The sequence below is a fragment of the Oncorhynchus nerka genome, linkage group LG20, assembly GCF_034236695.1.
Source record: "Oncorhynchus nerka isolate Pitt River linkage group LG20, Oner_Uvic_2.0, whole genome shotgun sequence".
Classification (NCBI taxonomy): Eukaryota; Metazoa; Chordata; class Actinopteri; order Salmoniformes; family Salmonidae; genus Oncorhynchus; species Oncorhynchus nerka.
Window position 1 is genome coordinate 51,384,472 of NC_088415.1, and position 25,844 is coordinate 51,410,315.

The following is a 25,844-nucleotide window of genomic DNA, read 5'->3' on the forward strand; positions in this document are numbered from 1 at the left end:
GTTAACGCCTACGAGCTTGGAGATTGTTGAGAGATTGTTACAGTTATAAAATCATAATAATGAATGTGCAGAGTATTCAAACCATGAAATTCAAACAAATGAAACATTGTACAAGACAATACAGCATAGTTGTTATGAAGTGAAATTGAAGATTGAAGTGAAAATGTGTGCACCGCAGGACATTAACGAAAAATTATTGGCCAACAAGTCCACCATTCTCTTGAGCAACCAATCATTGTACCCACCTGTCAATCTGCTCCAATCATGGCCGACCAGAGTGCATGTGATTATCGCTATGGCAATGACATGAAACTGGAAAGAAAACAAAGTAGTGGGACAAACGAAAAAGGGGGGGAGCAAAGTGACAAAACCCACATAAAATATCAAAACAAGTGTTTATTCATTCAATTAAAACAGAATGATTAGCAAAATGATGTGAATAAATGTGAGCAAACTGATAAATCAAACTAAAAGTTCTAATTAAATGTTTTAGCAGTTCCGTGAAACAGAGTTCTTTTCCATACTAAGGGAAAATGTGCACCACCATCTATAGAAAATGTATTTTCAGATCATTTAAAATATTGATTGTATGCTGCGAAACACATTAGGTCTGCACTGCGGTGTCTAAATGTACTTTCAAAATACTCTCGGGAACCCATACACTCTATCTTTTGGAGTAAATAATGCATATCACATTTATTTTTCAAAGCTGTGCAGAAAGTACTTAGAGACTTTTAGAATGTTTCTGCTACTGTCCCCTCTCTTCTTCTCCACACCTGGATGAAGCACTTTGGATGGGACTGGGGTTGGAAACAAGGCTGGTAGGAGTGGGTTGGTAGACTAGATAGGGCCGGGGATGAATTTAGGGCTGGCGTGTTAGGCAAGGGTTAGGGGATGGGGCTGGGGTTGAAGTTGAGGTTAGGCTTAGGGATGTGGATATGACTGGGGCTGGATCAGGCACAGGGACAGTAGTACACAGGTCTTGGGCCAGTAGTATAGGACTGGGACATGGGAACAAGGTTTGAGTGTGATACCTTACCTCTCGAAGCTGCTGTTGGACCTTGTCGATGATTCGTCGCCAGTTCTCCCTAGCCCTTAGGGACGGGTCCACCGGCTCCTTGGGCTCCTCATCTACAGGAGGACTACAAGGATAAGAGCAGGTCTGAGAACAACTCCATATCTGGGGCCGAAATTACCCCTTTGTCCCTATATAGTGCATTACTTTTGAACATTTGTACATTTCTCTACATTTTAGTCATTTAGCAGATGCTCTTATCCAGAGCGACTTAAAGTTCATGTATTCATCTTAAGGTACACTATATATACAAAAGTACGTGGACATCCCATAAAGTTAGTGGATTTGGCTTTTTCAACCACACCGTTGTTGACAGGTATATAAAATCGAGCACACAGCCAAGCAATCTCCATAGACAAACATTGGCAGAGCCTTACTGAAGAGCTCAGTGACTTTCAATGTGGCATCATCATAGACTGCCACCTATCCAACAAGTCAGTTTGTCACATTTCTGCACTGACAGAGCAGACCCAGTCAACTGTAAGTTGCTGTTACTGTGAAGAGAAACGTCTAGGAGCAACAACGGCTCAGCCGCGAAGTGGTAGGGCACACAAGCTCACAGAACGGAAATGCCGAGTGCTGTAGCGCATATAAATCGTCTGTCCTTGGGTGCAACACTCACTACCAAGTTCCAAACTGCCAACGGGAGCAATGTCAGCACAATAACTGTTTGTCGGGAGCTTCATGAAATGGGTTTCCATGGCCGATCAGCTGCACACAAGCCTAAGATCACCATGCGCAATGCCAAGCGTCGGCTGGAGTGGTGTAACGCCCGCCGCCATTGGACTCTGGAGCAGTGGAGTGATTAATCACGCTTCATCATCTCGCAGTCCGACGGACAAATCTGGTTTTGGCGGATATCAGGAGAACGCTATCTGCCCAAATGCATAGTGCCAACTGTAAAGTTTGGTGGAGGAGGAACAATGGTCTGGGGCTGTTTTTCATGGTTCAGGCCTCTTAGTTCCAGTGAAGGGAAATCTTAACGCTGCAGCATACAATGACATTCTTGACGATTCTATGCTTCCAACTTTGTGGCAACAGTTTGGCCCTTCCTGTTTCAGCATGTCAATGCACTCGTACACAAAGCGAGGTCCATACATAAATGCTTTTTCAAGATCGGTGTGGAAGAGCATGACTGGCCTGCAACAGAGCCCTGACCTCAACCCCATCAAACACCTTTGGGATGAATTGGAATGCCAACTGCGAGCCAGGCCTAATCACCGAACATCAGTGCCTGACCTCACTAATATTCTCGTGGCTGAATGGAAGCAAACTGCGCAGCAATGTTCCAACATCTAGTGGAAAGCCTTCCCAAAAGAGTGGAGGCTGTTATAGCAGCAAAGGGGGGACCAACTCCATATTAATACCTATGATTTTGGAATTACATGTTTGACGAGTTGGTGTCCACATACTTTTAGATATGTAGTGTAGTTAGGTTAGATAATCACATTTCACAGTTAGCTGCTTTATTGAGGATAAAATGTACTATCAGCAGTCAGTGCTAGCAGGAAAAGACAAGAGCAAGTGTTATTTCAGGAAAGGAATATATTTTTTTTTAATGCGTTTTTAAGAGGAAAGGAGGGGGGTTCTGTGGGGTTAATCAAGACACTTCGTCAAAACGTCCCTGGTCAAAAGTAGTGCACTGGAAGGGAATAGGGGGCCATTTCAGATGCATCCCTATGTGCTTTTTCACAGTCCACCCAATATGGTGGCCCAATAAACAAAGCCCCTTCTGCGCATGGAGAACAGAAAAATATTTGAGATGGGGTTTACCTCTCTGGGAGGGGCTCCTCCTCCTCTACGGGGGTGGGTGGGCGACTCTCGTCATACCATTGGTCCTCATCTTCCATGGGGTGCTCCTCCTCTGTCGGGGTAGGGGTCCTAATTTTTTGGGGAAGGGGTTTGTCTTCCTCTAGGAGGAGTTGGTCCTCCGGCAGGGGGGGTTTGGCATCAGGGCCCTCTGTATGTGCAACAGAGGGAGAGGCAGTGGAGGTGGTCAGCTGAGAGGGGGGACCAGTGGTTGTGGACTGGGGCCCATGGGAGGTAGTGGCGGGGTGAGATGGGGGGATGGAGGAGGCAGACTGGGGATGGGGTTGTGAAGCTGGGGAGTGAGCCTGAGCAGGTTGGGCAGTAGGGACTCCAGAAGACAGGAAAGAGGAGGCCAGGCCTGTTACTGCTGCTGAGAAGGGTTTGGCCATGGAGAAGAAGGACTGGGCTGGGGCAGGGGTTGGCTGGGGATGAGACTGGGCATGAGGGGCCTGGGTGGATGGCTGTTCCAGGGGCTGTCCTCCTGGAGCCATGCCCGGAGGGTGGGCCAGATTTGGGGCATGGCTGGGCGGTTGGCTGGGTGGCGCCTGCTGTTGATGCAGAGAGGGCTGTTTCTGCAGAGGGGGTCTGGAAGCACCTGGGACGTCCAGTGTGGTGGGTGCCGTGCTGGTGGGGGTAGGGGTGTAGGGGATATCCTCACTGAGGGTCCCATCCAGAAGATAATCCTCATCGTCATATATGTGCCCCTCTCCTTCATTCGCCACTTCTTCCTCATACAGACCACCATCATCCTCCTTATAGATGGCCCCCTCACCCCCATCCTTACTGTAGCCCCCCTCGTCGCTATACGCCCCCTGGGTCTCATCGGGGTCCCAGTCGGGAGAACCTTTGCTGTAGCTGACAGAGGAGTGACAGGAGTGGTAGGAGTCATTCTCATCATAAGGGTCTCGCTCTCTGTATTCCGGGCCGTACTCCTCCTCACTCAGCTGGCTGCTGCAGTGACTCAACTCTGCCGACGATGCATAGCTTCCCGTCGGACTGGTTAGGAAGGGGGAGCAAGACAGGGAAATGAAGATAAATGGGGAGAGAGAGAGAGAAGAAAGTGAGAATGTGGAGAGAGGATGAGAGGCAAGGTGGAGGAACACAGAAGAAGGAAGGAAGGAAAAAAGAAGAAGCAGTAACCAACATGGAGGGACAGACAGAGACTTTCCCAAGGTACACAATGTCCAGAGCATCCCTGAGCAATAGTAAAATGTTCTGCTATAACACCTGACCGTGAAGGTAAACCTGATGGTTAATCAAAGAGAGTTAATTGCGACAGCAGTATCAGACAGAGATAAATAAAATAAGGGAAATAGGGAGAGAGAGAGAGAAATAAATAAATAAATAAGAGCAGAACAGGAAGGTGAGGGGCCTCCAGAAAGCTGACAAATTATTAAGAACAAGCATCCTCACAGGGAGCAAAGACAGGAGTATTTGCAGTATACTCCATGTTAAATTAAGCTATTAAAAAAATTATAGAGAGAGGGAGAGAGCGAGAGAGGGAGAAGGTGCAAGAGGGGGTGAGCAGAGAAGAGAGAAATGTAAAGGAAAGGATACAGACACACCTATAAACACTCACTGGCCATGTCCGAATACCCATACTTGCATTCTAAATAGTAGGCTTTTTGGGTATCTGAAAATAGAACGTTTTAAAGTTCAATCCAATACAGGCTTGACTGAATGAACAACAAAGACGGAATGCAATATCACATTTGATTAAATAGTTTGGAGAATAGCCTCGTCTCCAAGGGAAGATCCTTGGAGCCAGATGTGATGGCAGGTAGCCCTATACGTAAAAATAAGAAATTATCCTCTTCCAAAATTTGGGGAAAACAAACATTCTTTCCAATTGACCTCCACTGTAAAAGAGCCAACTTCGTCGTCGAGTTGGGGTTATACAGAATAACAAAACATACCGAAAAGCTGCTCTGTTGTTCAATGTAAAGTACCAGTCAAAAGTTTGGACAGCTTCTCATTGAAGGGTTTTTCTTAATTTTTACTATTGTAGAATAACAATGAAGACATCAAAACTATGAAATAACACATATGGATTCATGTAGTAACCAAAAAAGTGTTAAATCAAAATATACTTTATATTTGAGATTCTTCAAAGTATCTACCCCTATTTGGTAAAAGACCATGTCCATATTATGGCAAGAACAGCTCAAATAAGCAAAAGAGAAACGACAGTACATCATTACTTTAAGACATGAAGGTCAGTCAATCTGGAAAATTTCAAGAACTTTGATAGTTTCATGAAGTGCAGTCGCAAATATCATCAAGCGCTATGATGAAACGGGCTCTCATGAGGACCACCACAGGAAAGCAAAACCCAGAGTTACCTCTGCTGCAGAGGAAATGTTCATTAGAGAGTTACCAGCCTCAGAAATTGCTGCCCAAATAAATGCTTCACAGAGTTCAAGTAACAGACACATCTCAACATCAACTGTTCAGAGGAGACTATTTGACTCAGGCCTTCATGGTCGAATTGCTGCAAAGAAACCACCACTAAAAGGACACCAATAAGAAGAAGAATACTTGCTTGCGCCAAGAAACACGAGCAATGGACAGGATTAGAAATGATTAGAAATCTGTCCTTTGGTCTGTTGAGTCCAAATTTGAGATGTTTGATTCCAACCGCTGTGTCTTTGTGAAATGCAGAGTAGGTGAACAGATGATCTCCGCATGCATGGTTCCCACCGTGAAGCATGGAGGAGGTGGTGTGAATGTGTGCTTTGCTGGTGTCATTGTGATTTATTTAGAATTCAAGGCACACTTAACCAGCGTGGCTAACACAGCATTCTGCAGCGATATGCCATCCCATCTGGTTTGTGCTTAGTGGGACTATCATTTGTTTTTCAACAGGACAATGAACCAACACACCTCGTGCAGGCAATACACTGGACCACTGCTACTCTAAAAATCTGACCACGACTCCATCTCGCTCCTACCGTCCTATAGGCAGAAACTCAAACAGGATATACCCATTACTAGAACCATTCAACGCTGGTCTGACCAATCGGAATCCATGCTTCAAGATTGTTTTGATCACGCGGACTGGGAAATGTTCTGGGCAGCCTCAGACAATAACCTTGATCTATACGCTGACTCGGTGAGTAAATAAGGAAGTGCATTGGAGGAGATGTACCCACTGTGAAACCTACCCTAACTATTAAAACCTACCCTAACAAAAAACCATGGATGGATGGCGGCATTTGAGCAAAACTGAAAGCGCAAACCACCGCATTTAACCATTGAAAGAGGACTGGGAATATGGCCGAATATAAACAGTGTAGTTATTCCCTCCACAAGGCAATCAAACAAGCTAAATATTGGTACAGGGACAAAGTGGAGTCGCAATTTAATGGCTCAGACATGAAACGTATGTGGCAGGGTCTACAGGCAATTACGTACTACAAAAAGAAAACCAGCCACGTCACGGACACCGACGTCTTGCTTCCAAACAAACTAAACACCTTCTTTGCCCACTTTGAGGATAATGCAGTGCCACCGACGCAGCCCGCTAACAAGGATTGCGGGCCCCCCCTCTCCTTCTCTGCGGCTGACATGAGTAAGACATTTAAACGTGTTAACCCTCGCAAGGCTGCTGGCACAGACAACATCCCTAGCTGCGTCCTCAGAGCATGCGCAGACCAGCTGGCTGGTGTGTTCACATCAATCCCCCAAAATAACAGGCCCTAAAGTTATTATTGCTGGTTGGGAGGTGGATGGTTGGCGAAAACAGCAATTGAGAGAATGAGGGTAAGTTGACATATAAATACATCCAAAGATTTACGCCCATTGGTTAAGAGGGAGGAATGTGATAATTGCAAAAGTGAGCCCATAGATTAAACAGCAAGCCTGAGGAATGTATATTATTGTTCCGTGCTTATAGGCTATAAGGTAAATAGGTGACTGCCATTCCACACATGGCTAATAGGAAAGAGCAGAAGAAAAAATATGATTCGTTTGTATTCATTCACACTATGCCCGTAGAATAAGAAACAATATGAATGATGTTATGCTAACTGGATGAAGTTAAACTTTCGTGAACTATATTATGTTTATGCCTTAAATGTCACGATGTCTTACTACTCCATACTGAGAAGGCGAAATGAGTATCTTGATATCTGTTGCTTACTGCATACGTTTGTACTAAATAGTACGTTCTAAATAGTATGTAGTACGATTAGTACACAGTATTTAGTTTAGGAAAGTAGTAGGCAAGCCACATTTCAGACATGGGTGCACACACACACACACACACACACACACAATGAGATTGTTTGTTGAATAATGCATGAAGAAGCAGCGAGAGAGAGAGAGACAGGCCAGGGAACTCAGTCAGGGAACCAAGTCAGGGAACCCAGGCAGGTGAGTGTGTCTTTTCCTCAGCCCGAGGGGAGCAGGCCTGCAAGGCAAGCACTGAGCTGGAGCAGGAGATCAAGCAGCAAACAAATAGAGGGGAGTAGGACAAAACACACCTGATGGCCCTCTGGTGGTAGTCGAGGGGTTCACAGCTGTTAGAGGGGGGGTAGGAGGAGGGGCGGTTCTGCTGGTCTCTGATGGGGTACTGGTGGACGGAGGCATTGGGCTGGGACGTGGTGTAGTAAGGAGGAGGGATGCCATTACTGGTCTCACTGCGATAGTCACTGTCTCTGTCATCCACAGCACTGTCTGGGTCCTCATCTGGAGGGGAGGGGGGGGAACACGTTCAATCAATTATTATTCAATTAAATCAGGGCCCTGACAAAGGCCCTCCCTTGTCACTGTTCCCCTGATTAGAGGAACAGTGACAAGGGAGGGAGGGACAACTCCCTTGGGGCAGGAAGAAACCTTGAGAGGAACCAGACATATGAGAATAACTGGTCAATGAACAGTGTGGAGGTCTGCAACACTGATTCTTTCTATTCTCTCCCTCTAATCAGAGACTAACATAGACCTGAAAGTGAAAGTGAAGCTGTCCCTCCTGAGAGAGTGGGTATAGGAGAGAGTGGGTGAGACTAAAACTACATTTACATTGTGGAGATCCGGGACTGTCGTTCACTCAGACAGTCTAGACTCAGCTCATTTGGACTGGTTCAGATTTAAAAAGATTGGAACCTGTTCACATAGGACTCTGACAAAATCTTGCCCGGTCATACTGCCCGACTGTTAGAATCCAGTTTTTATTGATTTAACCTTCATTTTAACAGGGAAATCCCATTTAGACCAAGGCCTCTTTTGCAAGGGAGCCGTGTATGTACATAAATTATACAACATTTACAAAAACAAAAGTAATAAAAAACATGCAATATTTACAAGAAATTTAAGCAATCACATTCCTCAAGATGGATGTTCTCCATCAACATCTTGAACTGGCCTAGAGGTAAAAGAGCATCAAGGTGCAGAGAGCTCTGCAGATCATTCCATACACGGGGCGCAAAAAAAACAATGCAGATTTACCGAATTCCGTAGAGATCAATGGGATTTCTAGAGTTAGCCATCCCTGTGTTCTGATGACTCATATGTCTGTAATTTAACAATGAAGGTATTTCGGAAGTTTATGCAAGAGGGCTTTATAAACAAAAATAGAGCAGTGTATCGATCTACGAGACTTAACAGGGCCAGCCTACTTTCTGATATAGGATGCGATAATGTATACTGAACCTGTGGCCCGTAATAAAGCGAAGTGGGCTGTGGTAAATGGCATCTAATGGTTTCAGTGTAGTTGCAGCTGCATTCATATATATTGTGTCACCGTAGTCTAGCACCGCCAGGAAATTTAAATGAATTATCTGATTTCGGCTGTTCAGGGATAGGCATGATCTAGTTCTAGAGAAGAAGCCTATTTTTATTCTCAACTGCTTAACCAACTCATCCATATGCTTTTAAAAAGATAACTTTTCATCAATCCAGATGCCCAGATATTTATAAGAGGGGACACGATCAATGTGGGCACCATACAATGTACATATACGTAAAACCTCAGATATATTTTTAAGTGAATTGGAAAACATCATGTACTTTGTTTTACCTGTATTAAGTACCAATTTAAGTTCAACAAAGGCTTTCTGCAAAGCAACAAAAGGCAGATTACAGCTCCGAAAAATCCTGGGAAACCTTGCGGGCAATAGCACAACAGTGCTCAGACTAAAATGATTCTGTTTGTCCTGTGGGTACCTTTGCCACTGTTCCACCCCTTGTGTGTTGCGCTGTCATGGTGTATTTACAAGTGTATGTTCTTTTTTTTTTTCTTCCAGAAAGACCAATATTATTTATATTGACAGTAAAAATTACAGGACCTAAAATATACCCGTGGGACATCTTTCGTAATATCAAGGAAACTTTACTTAACACCATCAAAAAATACAGTGGTGTCCTGTTTGTCAGGTAGTTTTTAAACCGTTACATGATGCCTGATTCAGGCCAATTACAGACAACCTTTGAAATAGTAAAGAGTGGATGACAGTTTTGAATGCTTTAGACAAGTCAATGAATACAGCAACAGTGTTTCTTCCTAGCCAAACAATTTACGACATCATATAAAACCAGTGACGCTGTTGTGATGGTACTATGCCCTGGTCTGAAGTTCCCCTGATGTACATTTAGAATATATTTGGAAGTTAAGAAATACTGTATCAAGAATTCAAACATGTTAGCTAGGCAAGAAAGTTTACAAATAGGTCTAATAATTATTAAGGTCACAAGGGTCACCACCTTTGTAAAGGGGAAGAACATGGGCCACTTTCCAGACCTTCGGGATAGCACCAGAGACAATCATCAAGTAAAAAATGTGTCAATGATTGCGCAATAAGAGGAGCAGAAAGCTGCACTAAGAAGTTGTCAAGCGAATCATCCCCAATGGATTTTTTTACATCAATTTTAGCAAGGCATTTAGTACATCAAAAACAGAAAATGTATGAAATGATTGTATTGTAGTTGACGGGGTTTCCATTAAGCAAACTAATGGTTGGGAGAGGGGAAGAATGTGGTCTGACTAAACTAAACTAACTAAAGGGTCAGTTAAACCACTATTTCTTTCAAATAGGAAGCCTGCAGAGATAAAATGCTAATTAAATGTATCACTTATCTATCTTTGTTCAGTAATGATGCCAGTGCCAGACACAACTTGATTAGGCAGGAAATTGGTGGAATTTCCACTGTTCAGTGCATTAACTATTTCCCAAAATGTAGCTGGATCATTAGCAGTGTCTGAAATAGAATTTAGAAAGTAGCTCGACTTCACTTTCTTAATTGAGGAAGTGCATTTATTTCTCATTTGCCTGAGAAGCTGACAATCAGATATCGAGTCAGTTTTTCTAGCCCAGGCCTGATTTCTCATTATAATGAAGTCAGAAAGCTTTGAAGAGAACAAAGGATTTCTTCCTTTTTAACTCTAAGGCATTTAAAGGGGGCAAGTATATCCGCCAGAGAGACAAAGATAAATAAGAAGAATTCCAAGGTTAATTCAGGGTCAGGTATGCAACGGACAAAGGAAAACTCAGAGCAATACTCTACCCTTGGGGAGAGACAATTTTCAAATGTATTTTCATAATTACACAAGGATCAGAATTTTTCTGCTTTGTATCTCTAATACAGGCAATATAGGAGAGTGATCGCTAATTGCATTAGCAAAGACACCATTTGACAAGTCCTTGTGCAGTTTCTCAGAACAAGATCACAGGGGTTTTTCTGGATAAAAAAGGGGTTTTCAGGCAATGGCCATGGTTGGCCCGTCGGCATGGCTAAATTGTAGAGAATTTTTGTTGTTTCATTCTAAAGCCAATTTCCTGCAATTCTACAAATGTCACCATGGAGCTGTGAGAAAAAAAATTCTATGACATTTTGCCAAGGTTAATGCTGCGTTATTTTGCGCAAACATAATAAGAAAAGCAATACTGCTAAATTCACTGTTTTGGGAATTTCAATTCTCCCTGACCGTTTTATTTGGATGATTGTTAATTCTCAAAGATTATATTACATACAGTTGAAGTTTACATACACTTATGTTGGAGTCATTAAAACTCGTTTTTCAACCACTTCAACCAAATTTCTTGTTAACTATAGTTTAGGTTAGGACACCTACTTTATGCATGACACATAATTTTTCCAACAATTGTTTAGTTTAGTTTATTTTATTTTTACAGGGACAGTGCACATTAATCAACGTTTCAGTAAAAGTGCCGGTTTTAGCCAGCAGGCTAATTTTCAACCGCAGTCCCTGGGCAGGTTATTAAAAACAATTACTATATAGACAATAGCACCATAGAACAAGCAAGACATAGCAACATAGGACAAGCAAGACATAGCATACAGACAGAGCAACATAGAACAAAAAGCAGCAAGACAATATGTTCACAAATCTGATTGACCTTTAGCCAGGTCTTCAAGCATTTTGTGAAAGTGTGATATGTGGTGCAGTTATGTGTGTCTGATGGCAGTGTATTCCAGACATGGGAAGCTCTCACAGAGAATGCAGATTTACTAAAGGTGCTTTTCCTTAGGGGAACTATACAGTCACCTCTCATGGCAGACCTTGTGGATCTGCTGCCATATGTCTGGGTTTTCTGTTTAACAAAAATATTGAGTGGAGGGGGAGCCAGGCCATTAAGGATCTTGAATACAAGACATGCGTCGGTGTATTGCACAAGATTTTCCCAACTCAAGAGCTCATGCTTTCTAAGGATGTGACAATGATGATGGCTATTGGGCTTCCTATCAAGCACTTTGAGAGCCTGTTTGTAGACAGACTGAATAGGTTTTAATGTTGTACAGCAAGCTTGGGCCCAACTAGTCAAGCAGTATGTTAAGTGGGGGAGTATCATAGATTTGAAGTACAGTTTTGCTACCTCTGTAGTCAAACAATTTCGTATAAATCGGAAATTAGCTAGATTGAATTTAGTTATTTGAATTACCTTTTTCACATGCTTTTTAAAAGAGAGGTTGGAATCAAGTATGATGCCAAGGTACTTAAAATCGGATACCACCTGGAGCTGCTCCCCTGACACATAGACATCTGGCTCAGTAGCATCTGTTGCCCTCTTTGTGAAGAACATGAAAACAGTTTTTTTCACATTGAGATGCAAACACGAGTCACTGAGCCACTTTGTAACCTGGACCATTACAGTAGTGAGTTCTTGTGCAGCTTGTTGTTTGCTCTTTGCATGCACATATATCACTGTATCATCTGCATACATTTGAACTTCAGACCCAGTACAGACAGAAGGCAGATCATTAATGTACAGGCTGAACAGGAGGGGCCCCAGTATTGACCCTTGGGGCACGCCCACATCATAGCTACGAGTGGGCGACAGCTCATTGCTCACTCTGACACACTGAGTTCTGCCTTCAAGGTATGATTTCATCCATCTCAAGGCATCAGGGGAAAAGTTGAACTTGGACAATTTTGTGATGAGAATCTCATGGTTAACAGTATCAAAAGCCTTCCTTAGGTCCAGAAACACAGCCCCAACAGCACCCCTTTGTCCATCTTGGACTTCACATTTTCCAGAAGAAAGCAGTTGGCCGTTTCTGTGGAGTGTTTCGCTCTGAAGCCAAACTGCATGGAGTGTAATGTGAAGGGGCTGTTGTTGAGGTGGGCAATCAGTTGTTCTGCTACACACTTTTCAACAACCTTTGACACCACAGGTAGTATACTAATGGGCCTGTAGTTACTCACGTCAGCAGGGTCGCCTGATTTAAAGATGGCCGTTATTATGGCCGACTTCCATACCCTTGGAAACACACGAGACCAATAGATGTGTTGGTGACCTTAGTAATGGGGCCAATGAGTGACTCTTTGTAGTTTTTAAGAAAGGTAGAGTCCATCCCAAACACATCTTTGGCTTTAGAGTTCTTTAGTGAGCTAATCACCTTGTTCACCTTTGACTCAGAAACCTCCCTTATGATGAAGACAGGTTGAGTGTCATTCACTAGCACTGAGCCCAAGAAATCAGTGGAGGGGTTCTGTGTCAGTAACCTGACAGAGTCAATAAAGTAGGAATTGAAGGCTGTTGCTATTTCAACTGCATCCTGTGTTAGATTGTTATTCACCATGATTTCTAGTCTTTTTGCAGTGTTACTATGGTCTTTCCCTGTTAACTTTTTTAGATTCTCCCATATCAATTTAGAATTTCCCTTCGCCTCACCAATTATGTTAATAAAAAAGTTTGCCTTGGCCTGTCTGATTTCTTTTATCACCTTATTTCTCAACATGGTAAACCTACGTCTGTCATGCTCTAATTTAGATTTTACAGACTATTTCACTGTATCTCAATTCCAGTGGGTCAGAAGTTAACATACACTAAGTTGACTGTGCCTTTAAACAGCTTGGAAAATTCCAGAAAATTATGTCATGGCTTTAGAAGCTTCTGATAGTTGACAGAATTTGAGTCAATTGAAGGTGTACCTGTGGATGTATTTCAAGGCCTACCTTCAAACTCAGTGCCTCTTTGCTTGACATCATGGGAAAATCAGACCTCCACAAGTCCGCAGACCACCACAAGTCTGGTTCATCCTTGGGAGTAATTTCCAAATGCCAGAAGATACCACGTTCATCTGTACAAACAATAGTATGCAAGTATAAACACCATGGGACCACGCAGCAGTCATACCGCTCAGGAAGGAGACGCATTCTGTCTCCTAGAGATGAACGTACTTTGGTGCGAAAAGTGAAAATCAATCCCAGAACAGCAGCAAAAGACCATGTGAAGATGCTGGAGGAAACCGGTACAAAAGTATCTATATCCACAGTAAAACGAGTCCTATATCGAAATAACCTGAAAGTCCGCTCAGCAAGGAAGAAGACACTGCTCCAAAACCACCATAAAAAAAGCAAGACTACGGTTTGCAACTGCACATGGGGACAAAGATCGTACTTTTCTGAGAAATGTCCTCTGATCTGATGAAACAACAATAGAACTGTTTGGCCATAATGACCATCGTTATGTTTCGAGGAAAAAGGGGGATGCCTGCAAAGCCGAAGAACACCATCCCAACCGTGAAGCACGGGGGTGGCAGCATCATGTTGTGGACTGGTGCACTTCACAAAATAGATGGCATCATGAGGTGGATGTGGATAATTTGAAATAACATCTCAAGAAATCAGTTAGAAGTTATAGCTTGGTTGCAAATGGGTCTTGCAAATGGGTCTTCCAAATGGACAATGACCCCAAGCATACTTCCAAAGTTCTGGCAAAATGGCTTGAGGACAACAAAGTCAAGGTATTGGAGTGGCCATCACAAAGCCCTGACCTCAATCATATAGAACATTTGTGGACAGAACTGAAAAAGCGTGTGCAAGCAAGGAGGCCTAAAAACATGGCTCAGTTACACCACCTCTGTGAAGAGGTATGGGCCAAAATTCACCTGACTTATTGTGTGAAGCTTGTGGAAGGCTACCCAAAATGTTTGACCCAAGTTAAATCATTTAAATGCAATGCTACCAAATACTAATTGAGTGTATGTAAACTTCTGAACCACTGGGAATGTGATGAAAAAAAACAAGTTGAAATAAATCATTCTCTACTATTATTGTGACATTTCACATTCTTAAAATAAAGTGGTGATCCTAACTGAACTAAGACAGGGAATTTTTACTAGGATTATATGTCAGGAATTTTGTTTAAATGTATTTGGCAAAGGTGTACGTAAACTTCAGACTTCAAATGTACTTTATATCTGGGTTGAGTCGTTTAAGTTAACACTGAAAGCGTTTTTCCATCCCAAAATTATATATATATATTTTTTTACACTGTTTGGACTTAGGCAACCCGAAAAAAATGCTTAGCTGACCAACTCCAAAGAATTGCAATGGCAGAAAAATCCCTGGATCAATCAGTGAGGAATTTGATAGGGGTCTTACATTAAAGATGCACTCTCAAACTTCTGTATCCAGCCAGGAGTTTTGAAAGTGGTGCTCACGAGTAAAAAGTGGTCCCCGTTTTTTGTGTACTATGTCCTCCAATTGTGTACTACGTCATCCTTGTCATGTGACATGTTACACATTTAGCAATTTGTATAATATCATATGAATTTTGCAATTTGTGGAAAGATCCAGGTGGGTTTGGAAATTAGTTGAGTCAGGTTAAAGTCAAGACAAATATTCTGTGTTTATTTCACATATATAGCCACCCCCCCCTTTCCATCTATCACACCTGAAAATGTTGTAATCAGTTATTTCAAGGCCCTTATCCATAATCTAACAATTGAGCCAGGTCTCTGCGAGAACCAGAATATCAGGGCTTGTGTCAAGCACCCAGACATCAAGAAGGTCCATATTTGACATGAAAGATGTCTGTCTGTTGAGATGTCTCTCAATTATGCTACATGGTTGAAAAGAGAACATCATTACTTTATTGTACCACAGAGGAATACCTTTTTACAATGCTGCACAAGCATGACCTGCAGAAACCACTCATTCAGTGCCCACTCAGCACAGCGGCCATTCCAGCTAATGTGGACCATCTCAACTCCAACCATAGAACTCCTATAGAGCTCATCTCTCCAGGTCACCCATTTTCCTGTGTAAACAGAAGAGGCATACTGAGCTTTTCCCACACAAGAGAGTGGGATGGAGATTATTGTGGAGGAGTTTTAAAATATTGTTTTTTAGTTACAGTATACAGTATACTGCCGCAACCCTAGCGAGCGGTCGCATTCGCACTTCGGCCCGCAGGTAGTATAACTTTTCATTACATTTCATTACATTTCACTATAGCACAACGGTTTGATTTGTCTAATCTTAGCAATTTCTTCTTAGCTAGCTACATAGCCGTCTTTGTATCAAAGATAATTGCGTAATTATCGTATTTCGTCGTCCTAACGTAGTCTACACTGCTATCTGCCCAGCAGCTAGCCAGCTAGCCAGCTAGCTAACGTCCACCGTCTACCGAATAGTAGCACTGTAAAAACTATTACACTCAACTGAACGACTTGATTAGTGTAGTGTTAGCTAGCTACATAGTTGTCTTTGCTGTCTTCGTATCCAAGATAATTGTGTAGTTTAGAGCGTGTAGTCTTAGAGTGATTATCTTAATTTACCGAGGTTAGCTAGCCAGCTATTTGTCGTCCTTAACGTAGGAGACACTGCTAGCTAGCCAACAGCTAGCCAACGTCTACCGAATAGAACTTCCTCACTCAACAACCCGGTCGCTTTCCGCTTCGCTCCACAGGTAGTATCACATTTTCATTTAATTTCATTACAGTACAACGGTTTGATTTGTTTGATCGTAGCTAGCTACATAGCTAGCTACATAGCCGTCTTGGTATCAAAGATAATTGTGTAGTCTAGAGCGATTTTCTAGGTTAGCTAGCCTGCTATTGTCGTTCTTTTAACGCAACGTAACGTAATCAACACTGCTAGCTAGCCAGCTAGCCCCCGAATAGCAGCACTGTAGAAACTATCACACTCAACGGAACGACTTGATTAGTGTAGTGTCAACAACGCAGCCACTGACAGCTAGCCTACAAAGTCAACAACGCAGCCACTGCCAGCTAGCCTACTTCAGCAGTACTGTATCATTTTAATCATTTTAGTCAATAAGATTCTTGCTACGTAAGCTTAACTTTCTGAACATTCAAGACGTGTAGTCCACTTGTCATTCCAATCTCCTTTGCATTAGCGTAGCCTCTTCTGTAGCCTGTCAACTATGTGTCTGTCTATCCCGGTTCTCTCCTCTCTGCACAGACCATACAAACGCTCCACACCGCGTGGCGCGGCCACCCTAATCTGGTGGTCCCAGCGCACGACCCACGTGGAGTTCCAGGTCTCCGGTAGCCTCTGGAACTGCCGATCTGCGGCCAACAAGGCAGAGTTCATCTCAGCCTATGCCTCCCTCCAGTCCCTCGACTTCTTGGCACTGACTGAAACATGGATCACCACAGATAACACTGCTACTCCTACTGCTCTCTCTTCGTCCGCCCACGTGTTCTCGCACACCCCGAGAGCTTCTGGTCAGCGGGGTGGTGGCACCGGGATCCTCATCTCTCCCAAGTGGTCATTCTCTCTTTCTCCCCTTACCCATCTGTCTATCGCCTCCTTTGAATTCCATGCTGTCACAGTTACCAGCCCTTTCAAGCTTAACATCCTTATCATTTATCGCCCGCCAGGTTCCCTCAGAGAGTTCATCAATGAGCTTGATGCCTTGATAAGCTCCTTTCCTGAGGACGGCTCATCTCTCACAGTTCTGGGCGACTTTAACCTCCCCACGTCTACCTTTGACTCATTCCTCTCTGCCTCCTTCTTTCCACTCCTCTCCTCTTTTGACCTCACCCTCTCACCTTCCCCCCCTACTCACAAGGCAGGCAATACGCTCGACCTCATCTTTACTAGATGCTGTTCTTCCACTAACCTCATTGCAACTCCCCTCCAAGTCTCCGACCACTACCTTGTATCCTTTTCCCTCTCGCTCTCATCCAACACTTCCCACACTGCCCCTACTCGGATGGTATCGCGCCGTCCCAACCTTCGCTCTCTCTCCCCCGCTACTCTCTCCTCTTCCATCCTATCATCTCTTCCCTCTGCTCAAACCTTCTCCAACCTATCTCCTGATTCTGCCTCCTCAACCCTCCTCTCCTCCCTTTCTGCATCCTTTGACTCTCTATGTCCCCTATCCTCCAGGCCGGCTCGGTCCTCCCCTCCCGCTCCGTGGCTCGACGACTCATTGCGAGCTCACAGAACAAGGCTCCGGGCAGCCGAGCGGAAATGGAGGAAAACTCGCCTCCCTGCGGACCTGGCATCCTTTCACTCCCTCCTCTCTACATTTTCCTCTTCTGTCTCTGCTGCTAAAGCCACTTTCTTCCACTCTAAATTCCAAGCATCTGCCTCTAACCCTAGGAAGCTCTTTGCCACCTTCTCCTCCCTCCTGAATCCTCCCCCCCCCTCCTCCCTCTCTGCAGATGACTTCGTCAACCATTTTGAAAAGAAGGTCGACGACATCCGATCCTCGTTTGCTAAGTCAAATGACACCGCTGGTTCTGCTCACACTGCCCTACCCTGTGCTCTGACCTCTTTCTCCCTCTCTCTCCAGATGAAATCTCGCGTCTTGTGACGGCCGGCCGCCCAACAACCTGCCCGCTTGACCCTATCCCCTCCTCTCTTCTCCAGACCATTTCCGGAGACCTTCTCCCTTACCTCACCTCGCTCATCAACTCATCCCTGACCGCTGGCTACGTCCCTTCCGTCTTCAAGAGAGCGAGAGTTGCACCCCTTCTGAAAAACCTACACTCGATCCCTCCGATGTCAACAACTACAGACCAGTATCCCTTCTTTCTTTTCTCTCCAAAACTCTTGAACGTGCCGTCCTTGGCCAGCTCTCCCGCTATCTCTCTCAGAATGACCTTCTTGATCCAAATCAGTCAGGTTTCAAGACTAGTCATTCAACTGAGACTGCTCTTCTCTGTATCACGGAGGCGCTCCGCACTGCTAAAGCTAACTCTCTCTCGTCTGCTCTCATCCTTCTAGACCTATCGGCTGCCTTCGATACTGTGAACCATCAGATCCTCCTCTCCACCCTCTCCGAGTTGGGCATCTCCGGCGCGGCCCACGCTTGGATTGCGTCCTACCTGACAGGTCGCTCCTACCAGGTGGCGTGGCGAGAATCCGTCTCCACACCACGTGCTCTCACCACTGGTGTCCCCCAGGGCTCTGTTCTAGGCCCTCTCCTATTCTCGCTATACACCAAGTCACTTGGCTCTGTCATAACCTCACATGGTCTCTCCTATCATTGCTATGCAGACGACACACAATTAATCTTCTCCTTTCCCCCTTCTGATGACCAGGTGGCGAATCGCATCTCTGCATGTCTGGCAGACATATCAGTGTGGATGACGGATCACCACCTCAAGCTGAACCTCGGCAAGACGGAGCTGCTCTTCCTCCCGGGAAGGACTGCCCGTTCCATGATCTCGCCATCACGGTTGACAACTCCATTGTGTCCTCCTCCCAGAGCGCTAAGAACCTTGGCGTGATCCTGGACAACACCCTGTCGTTCTCAACTAACATCAAGGCGGTGGCCCGTTCCTGTAGGTTCATGCTCTACAACATCCGCAGAGTACGACCCTGCCTCACACAGGAAGCGGCGCAGGTCCTAATCCAGGCACTTGTCATCTCCCGTCTGGATTACTGCAACTCGCTGTTGGCTGGGCTCCCTGCCTGTGCCATTAAACCCCTACAACTCATCCAGAACGCCGCAGCCCGTCTGGTGTTCAACCTTCCCAAGTTCTCTCACGTCACCCCGCTCCTCCGCTCCCTCCACTGGCTTCCAGTTGAAGCTCGCATCCGCTACAAGACCATGGTGCTTGCCTACGGAGCTGTGAGGGGAACGGCACCTCAGTACCTCCAGGCTCTGATCAGGCCCTACACCCAAACAAGGGCACTGCGTTCATCCACCTCTGGCCTGCTCGCCTCCCTACCACTGAGGAAGTACAGTTCCCGCTCAGCCCAGTCAAAACTGTTCGCTGCTCTGGCCCCCCAATGGTGGAACAAACTCCCTCACGACGCCAGGACAGCGGAGTCAATCACCACCTTCCGGAGACACCTGAAACCCCACCTCTTTAATAACCTGTTGCTTCTACCCGGGACGCTTGCGTCCCAACTAGAGCTCTGGAAATGCAAATGCGCTACGCTAAATGCTAATAGTATTAGTTAAAACTCAAAAGTTCATTAAAATACACATGCAGGGTATCGAATTAAAGCTACACTCGTTGTGAATCCAGGCAACAAGTCAGATTTTTTAAATGCTTTTCGGCGAAAGCATGAGAAGCTATTATCTGATAGCATGCAACACCCCAAAAGACCCACAGGGGACGTAAACAAAATAATTAGCATTTCGGCGTTACACAAACCGCACAATAAAATAGAAAACATTCATTACCTTTCACCATCTTCTTTGTTGGCACTCCTAGATGTCCCATAAACACTATTTGGGTCTTTATTTCGATTAAATCGGTCCATATAAAGCCTAGATATCGTTATATGTAGACTGTGTGATAAACGAAAAAAAACATTGTTTCAAAACGTAACGTCATTTTTTAAAATTCAAAAAGTCGACGATAAACTTTCACAAAACACTTGAGAAATACGTTTGTAATGCAACTTTAGGTATTAGTAAACGTTAATAAGCGATAAAATTCATCAGGAGGCGATGTAAAGATTATTAGCTGTCCGTCTGGAAAAATGTCCGGCTAGAAACTCAACGAAAATATCCGGTCCTAGACCGGATTAGATACGGTGTCCTGTATGTGTTTGACCAAGAAAAAACTCGAAGGGAAATGACAAGACTCTAGACACCCTGTGGAAGCTGTAGGTACTGCAACCTCAGTCAATTAATTGTGGTTCACGTTTATCAATGGGTTCAAGTAGCGCATGGATATATTTTCCCCATTTTCAGTGATCAGTTTTTCCTGTGCTTTTCGATGTAAATGCCGTTCTGGTAAAGCCACAGCAGTGATTTAACCAGTTTTTTAAACGTCTGAGTGTTTTCTATCCACACAGACTAAGCAAATGCATATACTATATTCCTGGCATGAGTAGCAGGGCGCTGAAATGTTGCGCGATTTTTAACAGAATGTTCAAAAAAGTAGAGGGTCGACTGAAGAGGTTAAGGAATACCTAGGATAGGATAAAGTAATCCTTCTCACCCCCCTTAAAAGATTTAGATGCACTATTGTAAAGTGGCTGTTCCACTGGATGTCATAAGGTGAACGCACCAATTTGTAAGTCGCTCTGGATAAGAGCGTCTGCTAAATGACTTAAATGTAAAATGTAAATGTACATACAGTGGGGCAAAAAAGTATTTAGTCAGCCACCAATTGTGCAAGTTCTCCCACTTAAAAAGATGAGGCCTTTTCATCATTGGTACACTTCAACTATGACAGACAAAATTAGATTTTTTTTCTCCAGAAAATCACATTGTAGGATTTTTTATGAATTTATTTGCAAATTATGGTGGAAAATAAGTATTTGGTCACCTTCAAACAAGCAAGATTTCTGGCTCTCACAGACCTGTAACTTCTTCTTTAAGATGCTCCTCTGTCCTCCACTCGTTACCTGTATTAATGGCACCTGTTTGAACTTGTTATCAGTATAAAAGACACCTGTCCACAACCTCAAACAGTCACACTCCAAACTCCACTATGGCCAAGACCAAAGAGCTGTCAAAGGACACCAGAAACAAAATTGTAGACCTGCACCAGGCTGGGAAGACTGAATCTGCAATAGGTAAGCAGCTTGGTTTGAAGAAATCAACTGTGGGAGCAATTATTAGGAAATGGAAGACATACAAGACCACTGATAATCTCCCTCAATCTGGGGCTCCACGCAAGATCTCACCCCGTGGGGTCAAAATGATCACAAGAACGGTGAGCAAAAATCCCAGAACCACACGGGGGGGACCTAGTGAATGACCTGCAGAGAGCTGGGAACAAAGTAACAAAGCTTACCATCAGTAACACACTACGCCGCCAGGGACTCAAATCCTGCAGTGCCAGACGTGTCCCCCTGCTTAAGCCAGTACATGTCCAGGCCCGTCTGAAGTTTGCTAGAGAGCATTTGGATGATCCAGAAGAAGATTGGGAGAATGTCATATGGTCAGATGAAACCAAAATAGATCATTTTGGTAAAAACTCAACCTACTGTGAAGCATGGGGGTGGAAACATCATGCTTTGGGGCTGTTTTTCTGCAAAGGGACCAGGACGACTGATCCGTGTAAAGGAAAGAATGAATGGGGCCATGTATCGTGAGATTTTGAGTGAAAACCTCCTTCCATCAGCAAGGGCATTGAAGATGAAACGTGGCTGGGTCTTTCAGCATGACAATGATCCCAAACACACCGCCCGGGCAACGAAGGAGTGGCTTCGTAAGAAGCATTTCAAGGTCCTGGAGTGGCCTAGCCAGTCTCCAGATCTCAACCCCATAGAAAATCTTTGGAGGGAGTTGAAAGTCAGTGTTGCCCAGCAACAGCCCCAAAACATCACTGCTCTCGAAGAGAACTGCATGGAGGAATGGGCCAAAATACCAGCAACAGTGTGTGAAAACCTTGTGAAGACTTACAGAAAACGTTTGACCTCTCTCATTGCCAACAAAGGGTATATAACAAAGTTATTGAGATAAACTTTTGTTATTGACCAAATACTTATTTTCAAAACTCTTCAAAACTCTTGAACGTGCCGTCCTTGGCCAGCTCTCCCGCTATCTCTCTCAGAATGACCTTCTTGATCCAAATCAGTCAGGTTTCAAGACTAGTCATTCAACTGAGACTGCTCTTCTCTGTATCACGGAGGCGCTCCGCACTGCTAAAGCTAACTCTCTCTCGTCTGCTCTCATCCTTCTAGACCTATCGGCTGCCTTCGATACTGTGAACCATCAGATCCTCCTCTCCACCCTCTCCGAGTTGGGCATCTCCGGCGCGGCCCACGCTTGGATTGCGTCCTACCTGACAGGTCGCTCCTACCAGGTGGCGTGGCGAGAATCCGTCTCCACACCACGTGCTCTCACCACTGGTGTCCCCAGGGCTCTGTTCTAGGCCCTCTCCTATTCTCGCTATACACCAAGTCACTTGGCTCTGTCATAACCTCACATGGTCTCTCCTATCATTGCTATGCAGACGACACACAATTAATCTTCTCCTTTCCCCCTTCTGATGACCAGGTGGCGACCGCATCTCTGCATGTCTGGCAGACATATCAGTGTGGATGACGGATCACCACCTCAAGCTGAACCTCGGCAAGACGGAGCTGCTCTTCCTCCCGGGAAGGACTGCCCGCTCCATGATCTCGCCATCACGGTTGACAACTCCATTGTGTCCTCCTCCCAGAGCGCTAAGAACCTTGGCGTGATCCTGACAACACCCTGTCGTTCTCAACTAACATCAAGGCGGCGGTGGCCCGTTCCTGTAGGTTCATGCTCTACAACATCCGCAGAGTACGACCCTGCCTCACACAGGAAGCGGCGCAGGTCCTAATCCAGGCACTTGTCATCTCCCGTCTGGATTACTGCAACTCGCTGTTGGCTGGGCTCCCTGCCTGTGCCATTAAACCCCTACAACTCATCCAGAACGCCGCAGCCCGTCTGGTGTTCAACCTTCCCAAGTTCTCTCACGTCACTCCCGCTCCTCCGCTCCCTCCACTGGCTTCCAGTTGAAGCTCGCATCCGCTACAAGACCATGGTGCTTGCCTACGGAGCTGTGAGGGGGAACGGCACCTCAGTACCTCCAGGCTCTGATCAGGCCCTACACCCAAACAAGGGCACTGCGTTCATCCACCTCTGGCCTGCTCGCCTCCCTACCACTGAGGAAGTACAGTTCCGCTCAGCCCAGTCAAAACTGTTCGCTGCTCTGGCCCCCCAATGGTGGAACAAACTCCCTCACGACGCCAGGACAGCGGAGTCAATCACCACCTTCCGGAGACACCTGAAACCCCACCTCTTTAATAACCTGTTGCTTCTACCCGGGACGCTTGCGTCCCAACTAGAGCTCTGGAAATGCAAATGCGCTACGCTAAATGCTAATAGTATTAGTTAAAACTCAAAAGTTCATTAAAATACACATGCAGGGTATCGAATTAAAGCTACACTCGTTGTGAATCCAGGCAACAAGTCAGATTTTTTAAATGCTTTTCATGCGAAAGCATGAGAAGCTATTATCTGATAGCATGCAACACCCCAAAAGACCCACAGGGGACGTAAAACAAAATAATTAGCATTTCGGCAAGTTACAATAAACCGCACAATAAAATAGAAAACATTCATTACCTTTCACCATCTTCTTTGTTGGCACTCCTAGATGTCCCATAAACACTATTTGGGTCTTTATTTCGATTAAATCGGTCCATATAAAGCCTAGATATCGTTATATGTAGACTGTGTGATAAACGAAAAAAACATTGTTTCAAAAACGTAACGTCATTTTTTAAAATTCAAAAAGTCGACGATAAACTTTCACAAAACACTTCGAAATACGTTTGTAATGCAACTTTAGGTATTAGTAAACGTTAATAAGCGATAAAATTCATCAGGAGGCGATGTAAAGATTATTAGCTGTCCGTCTGGAAAAATGTCCGGCTAGAAACTCAACGAAAATATCCGGTCCTAGACCGGATTAGATACGGTGTCCTGTATGTGTTTGACCAAGAAAAAAACTCGAAGGGAAATGACAAGACTCTAGACACCCTGTGGAAGCTGTAGGTACTGCAACCTCAGTCAATTAATTGTGGTTCACGTTTATCAATGGGTTCAAGTAGCGCATGGATATATTTTCCCATTTTCAGTGATCAGTTTTTCCTGTGCTTTTCGATGTAAATGCCGTTCTGGTAAAGCCACAGCAGTGATTTAACTAGTTTTTTAAATGTCTGAGTGTTTTCTATCCACACAGACTAAGCAAATGCATATACTATATTCCTGGCATGAGTAGCAGGGCGCTGAAATGTTGCGCGATTTTTAACAGAATGTTCAAAAAGTAGAGGGTCGACTGAAGAGGTTAAGGAATACCTAGGATAGGATAAAGTAATCTTCTCACCCCCCTTAAAAAGATTTAGATGCACTATTGTAAAGTGGCTGTTCCACTGGATGTCATAAGGTGAACGCACCAATTTGTAAGTCGCTCTGGATAAGAGCGTCTGCTAAATGACTTAAATGTAAAATGTAAATGTACATACAGTGGGGCAAAAAAGTATTTAGTCAGCCACCAATTGTGCAAGTTCTCCCACTTAAAAAGATGAGGCCTTTTCATCATTGGTACACTTCAACTATGACAGACAAAATTAGATTTTTTTTCTCCAGAAAATCACATTGTAGGATTTTTTATGAATTTATTTGCAAATTATGGTGGAAAATAAGTATTTGGTCACCTTCAAACAAGCAAGATTTCTGGCTCTCACAGACCTGTAACTTCTTCTTTAAGATGCTCCTCTGTCCTCCACTCGTTACCTGTATTAATGGCACCTGTTTGAACTTGTTATCAGTATAAAAGACACCTGTCCACAACCTCAAACAGTCACACTCCAAACTCCACTATGGCCAAGACCAAAGAGCTGTCAAAGGACACCAGAAACAAAATTGTAGACCTGCACCAGGCTGGGAAGACTGAATCTGCAATAGGTAAGCAGCTTGGTTTGAAGAAATCAACTGTGGGAGCAATTATTAGGAAATGGAAGACATACAAGACCACTGATAATCTCCCTCAATCTGGGGCTCCACGCAAGATCTCACCCCGTGGGGTCAAAATGATCACAAGAACGGTGAGCAAAAATCCCAGAACCACACGGGGGGGACCTAGTGAATGACCTGCAGAGAGCTGGGAACAAAGTAACAAAGCTTACCATCAGTAACACACTACGCCGCCAGGGACTCAAATCCTGCAGTGCCAGACGTGTCCCCTGCTTAAGCCAGTACATGTCCAGGCCCGTCTGAAGTTTGCTAGAGAGCATTTGGATGATCCAGAAGAAGATTGGGAGAATGTCATATGGTCAGATGAAACCAAAATAGATCATTTTGGTAAAAACTCAACCTACTGTGAAGCATGGGGGTGGAAACATCATGCTTTGGGGCTGTTTTTCTGCAAAGGGACCAGGACGACTGATCCGTGTAAAGGAAAGAATGAATGGGGCCATGTATCGTGAGATTTTGAGTGAAAACCTCCTTCCATCAGCAAGGGCATTGAAGATGAAACGTGGCTGGGTCTTTCAGCATGACAATGATCCCAAACACACCGCCCGGGCAACGAAGGAGTGGCTTCGTGAAGAAGCATTTCAAGGTCCTGGAGTGGCCTAGCCAGTCTCCAGATCTCAACCCCATAGAAAATCTTTGAGGGAGTTGAAAGTCAGTGTTGCCCAGCAACAGCCCAAAAACATCACTGCTCTCGAAGAGAACTGCATGGAGGAATGGGCCAAAATACCAGCAACAGTGTGTGAAAACCTTGTGAAGACTTACAGAAAACGTTTGACCCTCTCATTGCCAACAAAGGGTATATAACAAAGTTATTG

The 25,844-nt window shown here is 44.5% G+C and overlaps 1 protein-coding gene across 1 annotated transcript in view; it reads right to left on the minus strand.

Annotated features, from left to right (window-relative positions):
• LOC115124322 (protein unc-13 homolog A-like) overlaps positions 1 to 25,844 on the minus strand; it is a 157,008-nt gene that overhangs the window by 59,939 nt on the left and 71,225 nt on the right. The window contains exons 7-9 of the mRNA XM_065006068.1: positions 7,369 to 7,573; positions 2,849 to 3,880; positions 1,040 to 1,142 (exon numbers count right to left, since the gene is read on the minus strand). Of these exons, the coding sequence (XP_064862140.1) occupies positions 1,040 to 1,142; positions 2,849 to 3,880; positions 7,369 to 7,573 (1,340 nt within the window). The remainder of the gene's footprint in view (positions 1 to 1,039; positions 1,143 to 2,848; positions 3,881 to 7,368; positions 7,574 to 25,844) is intronic.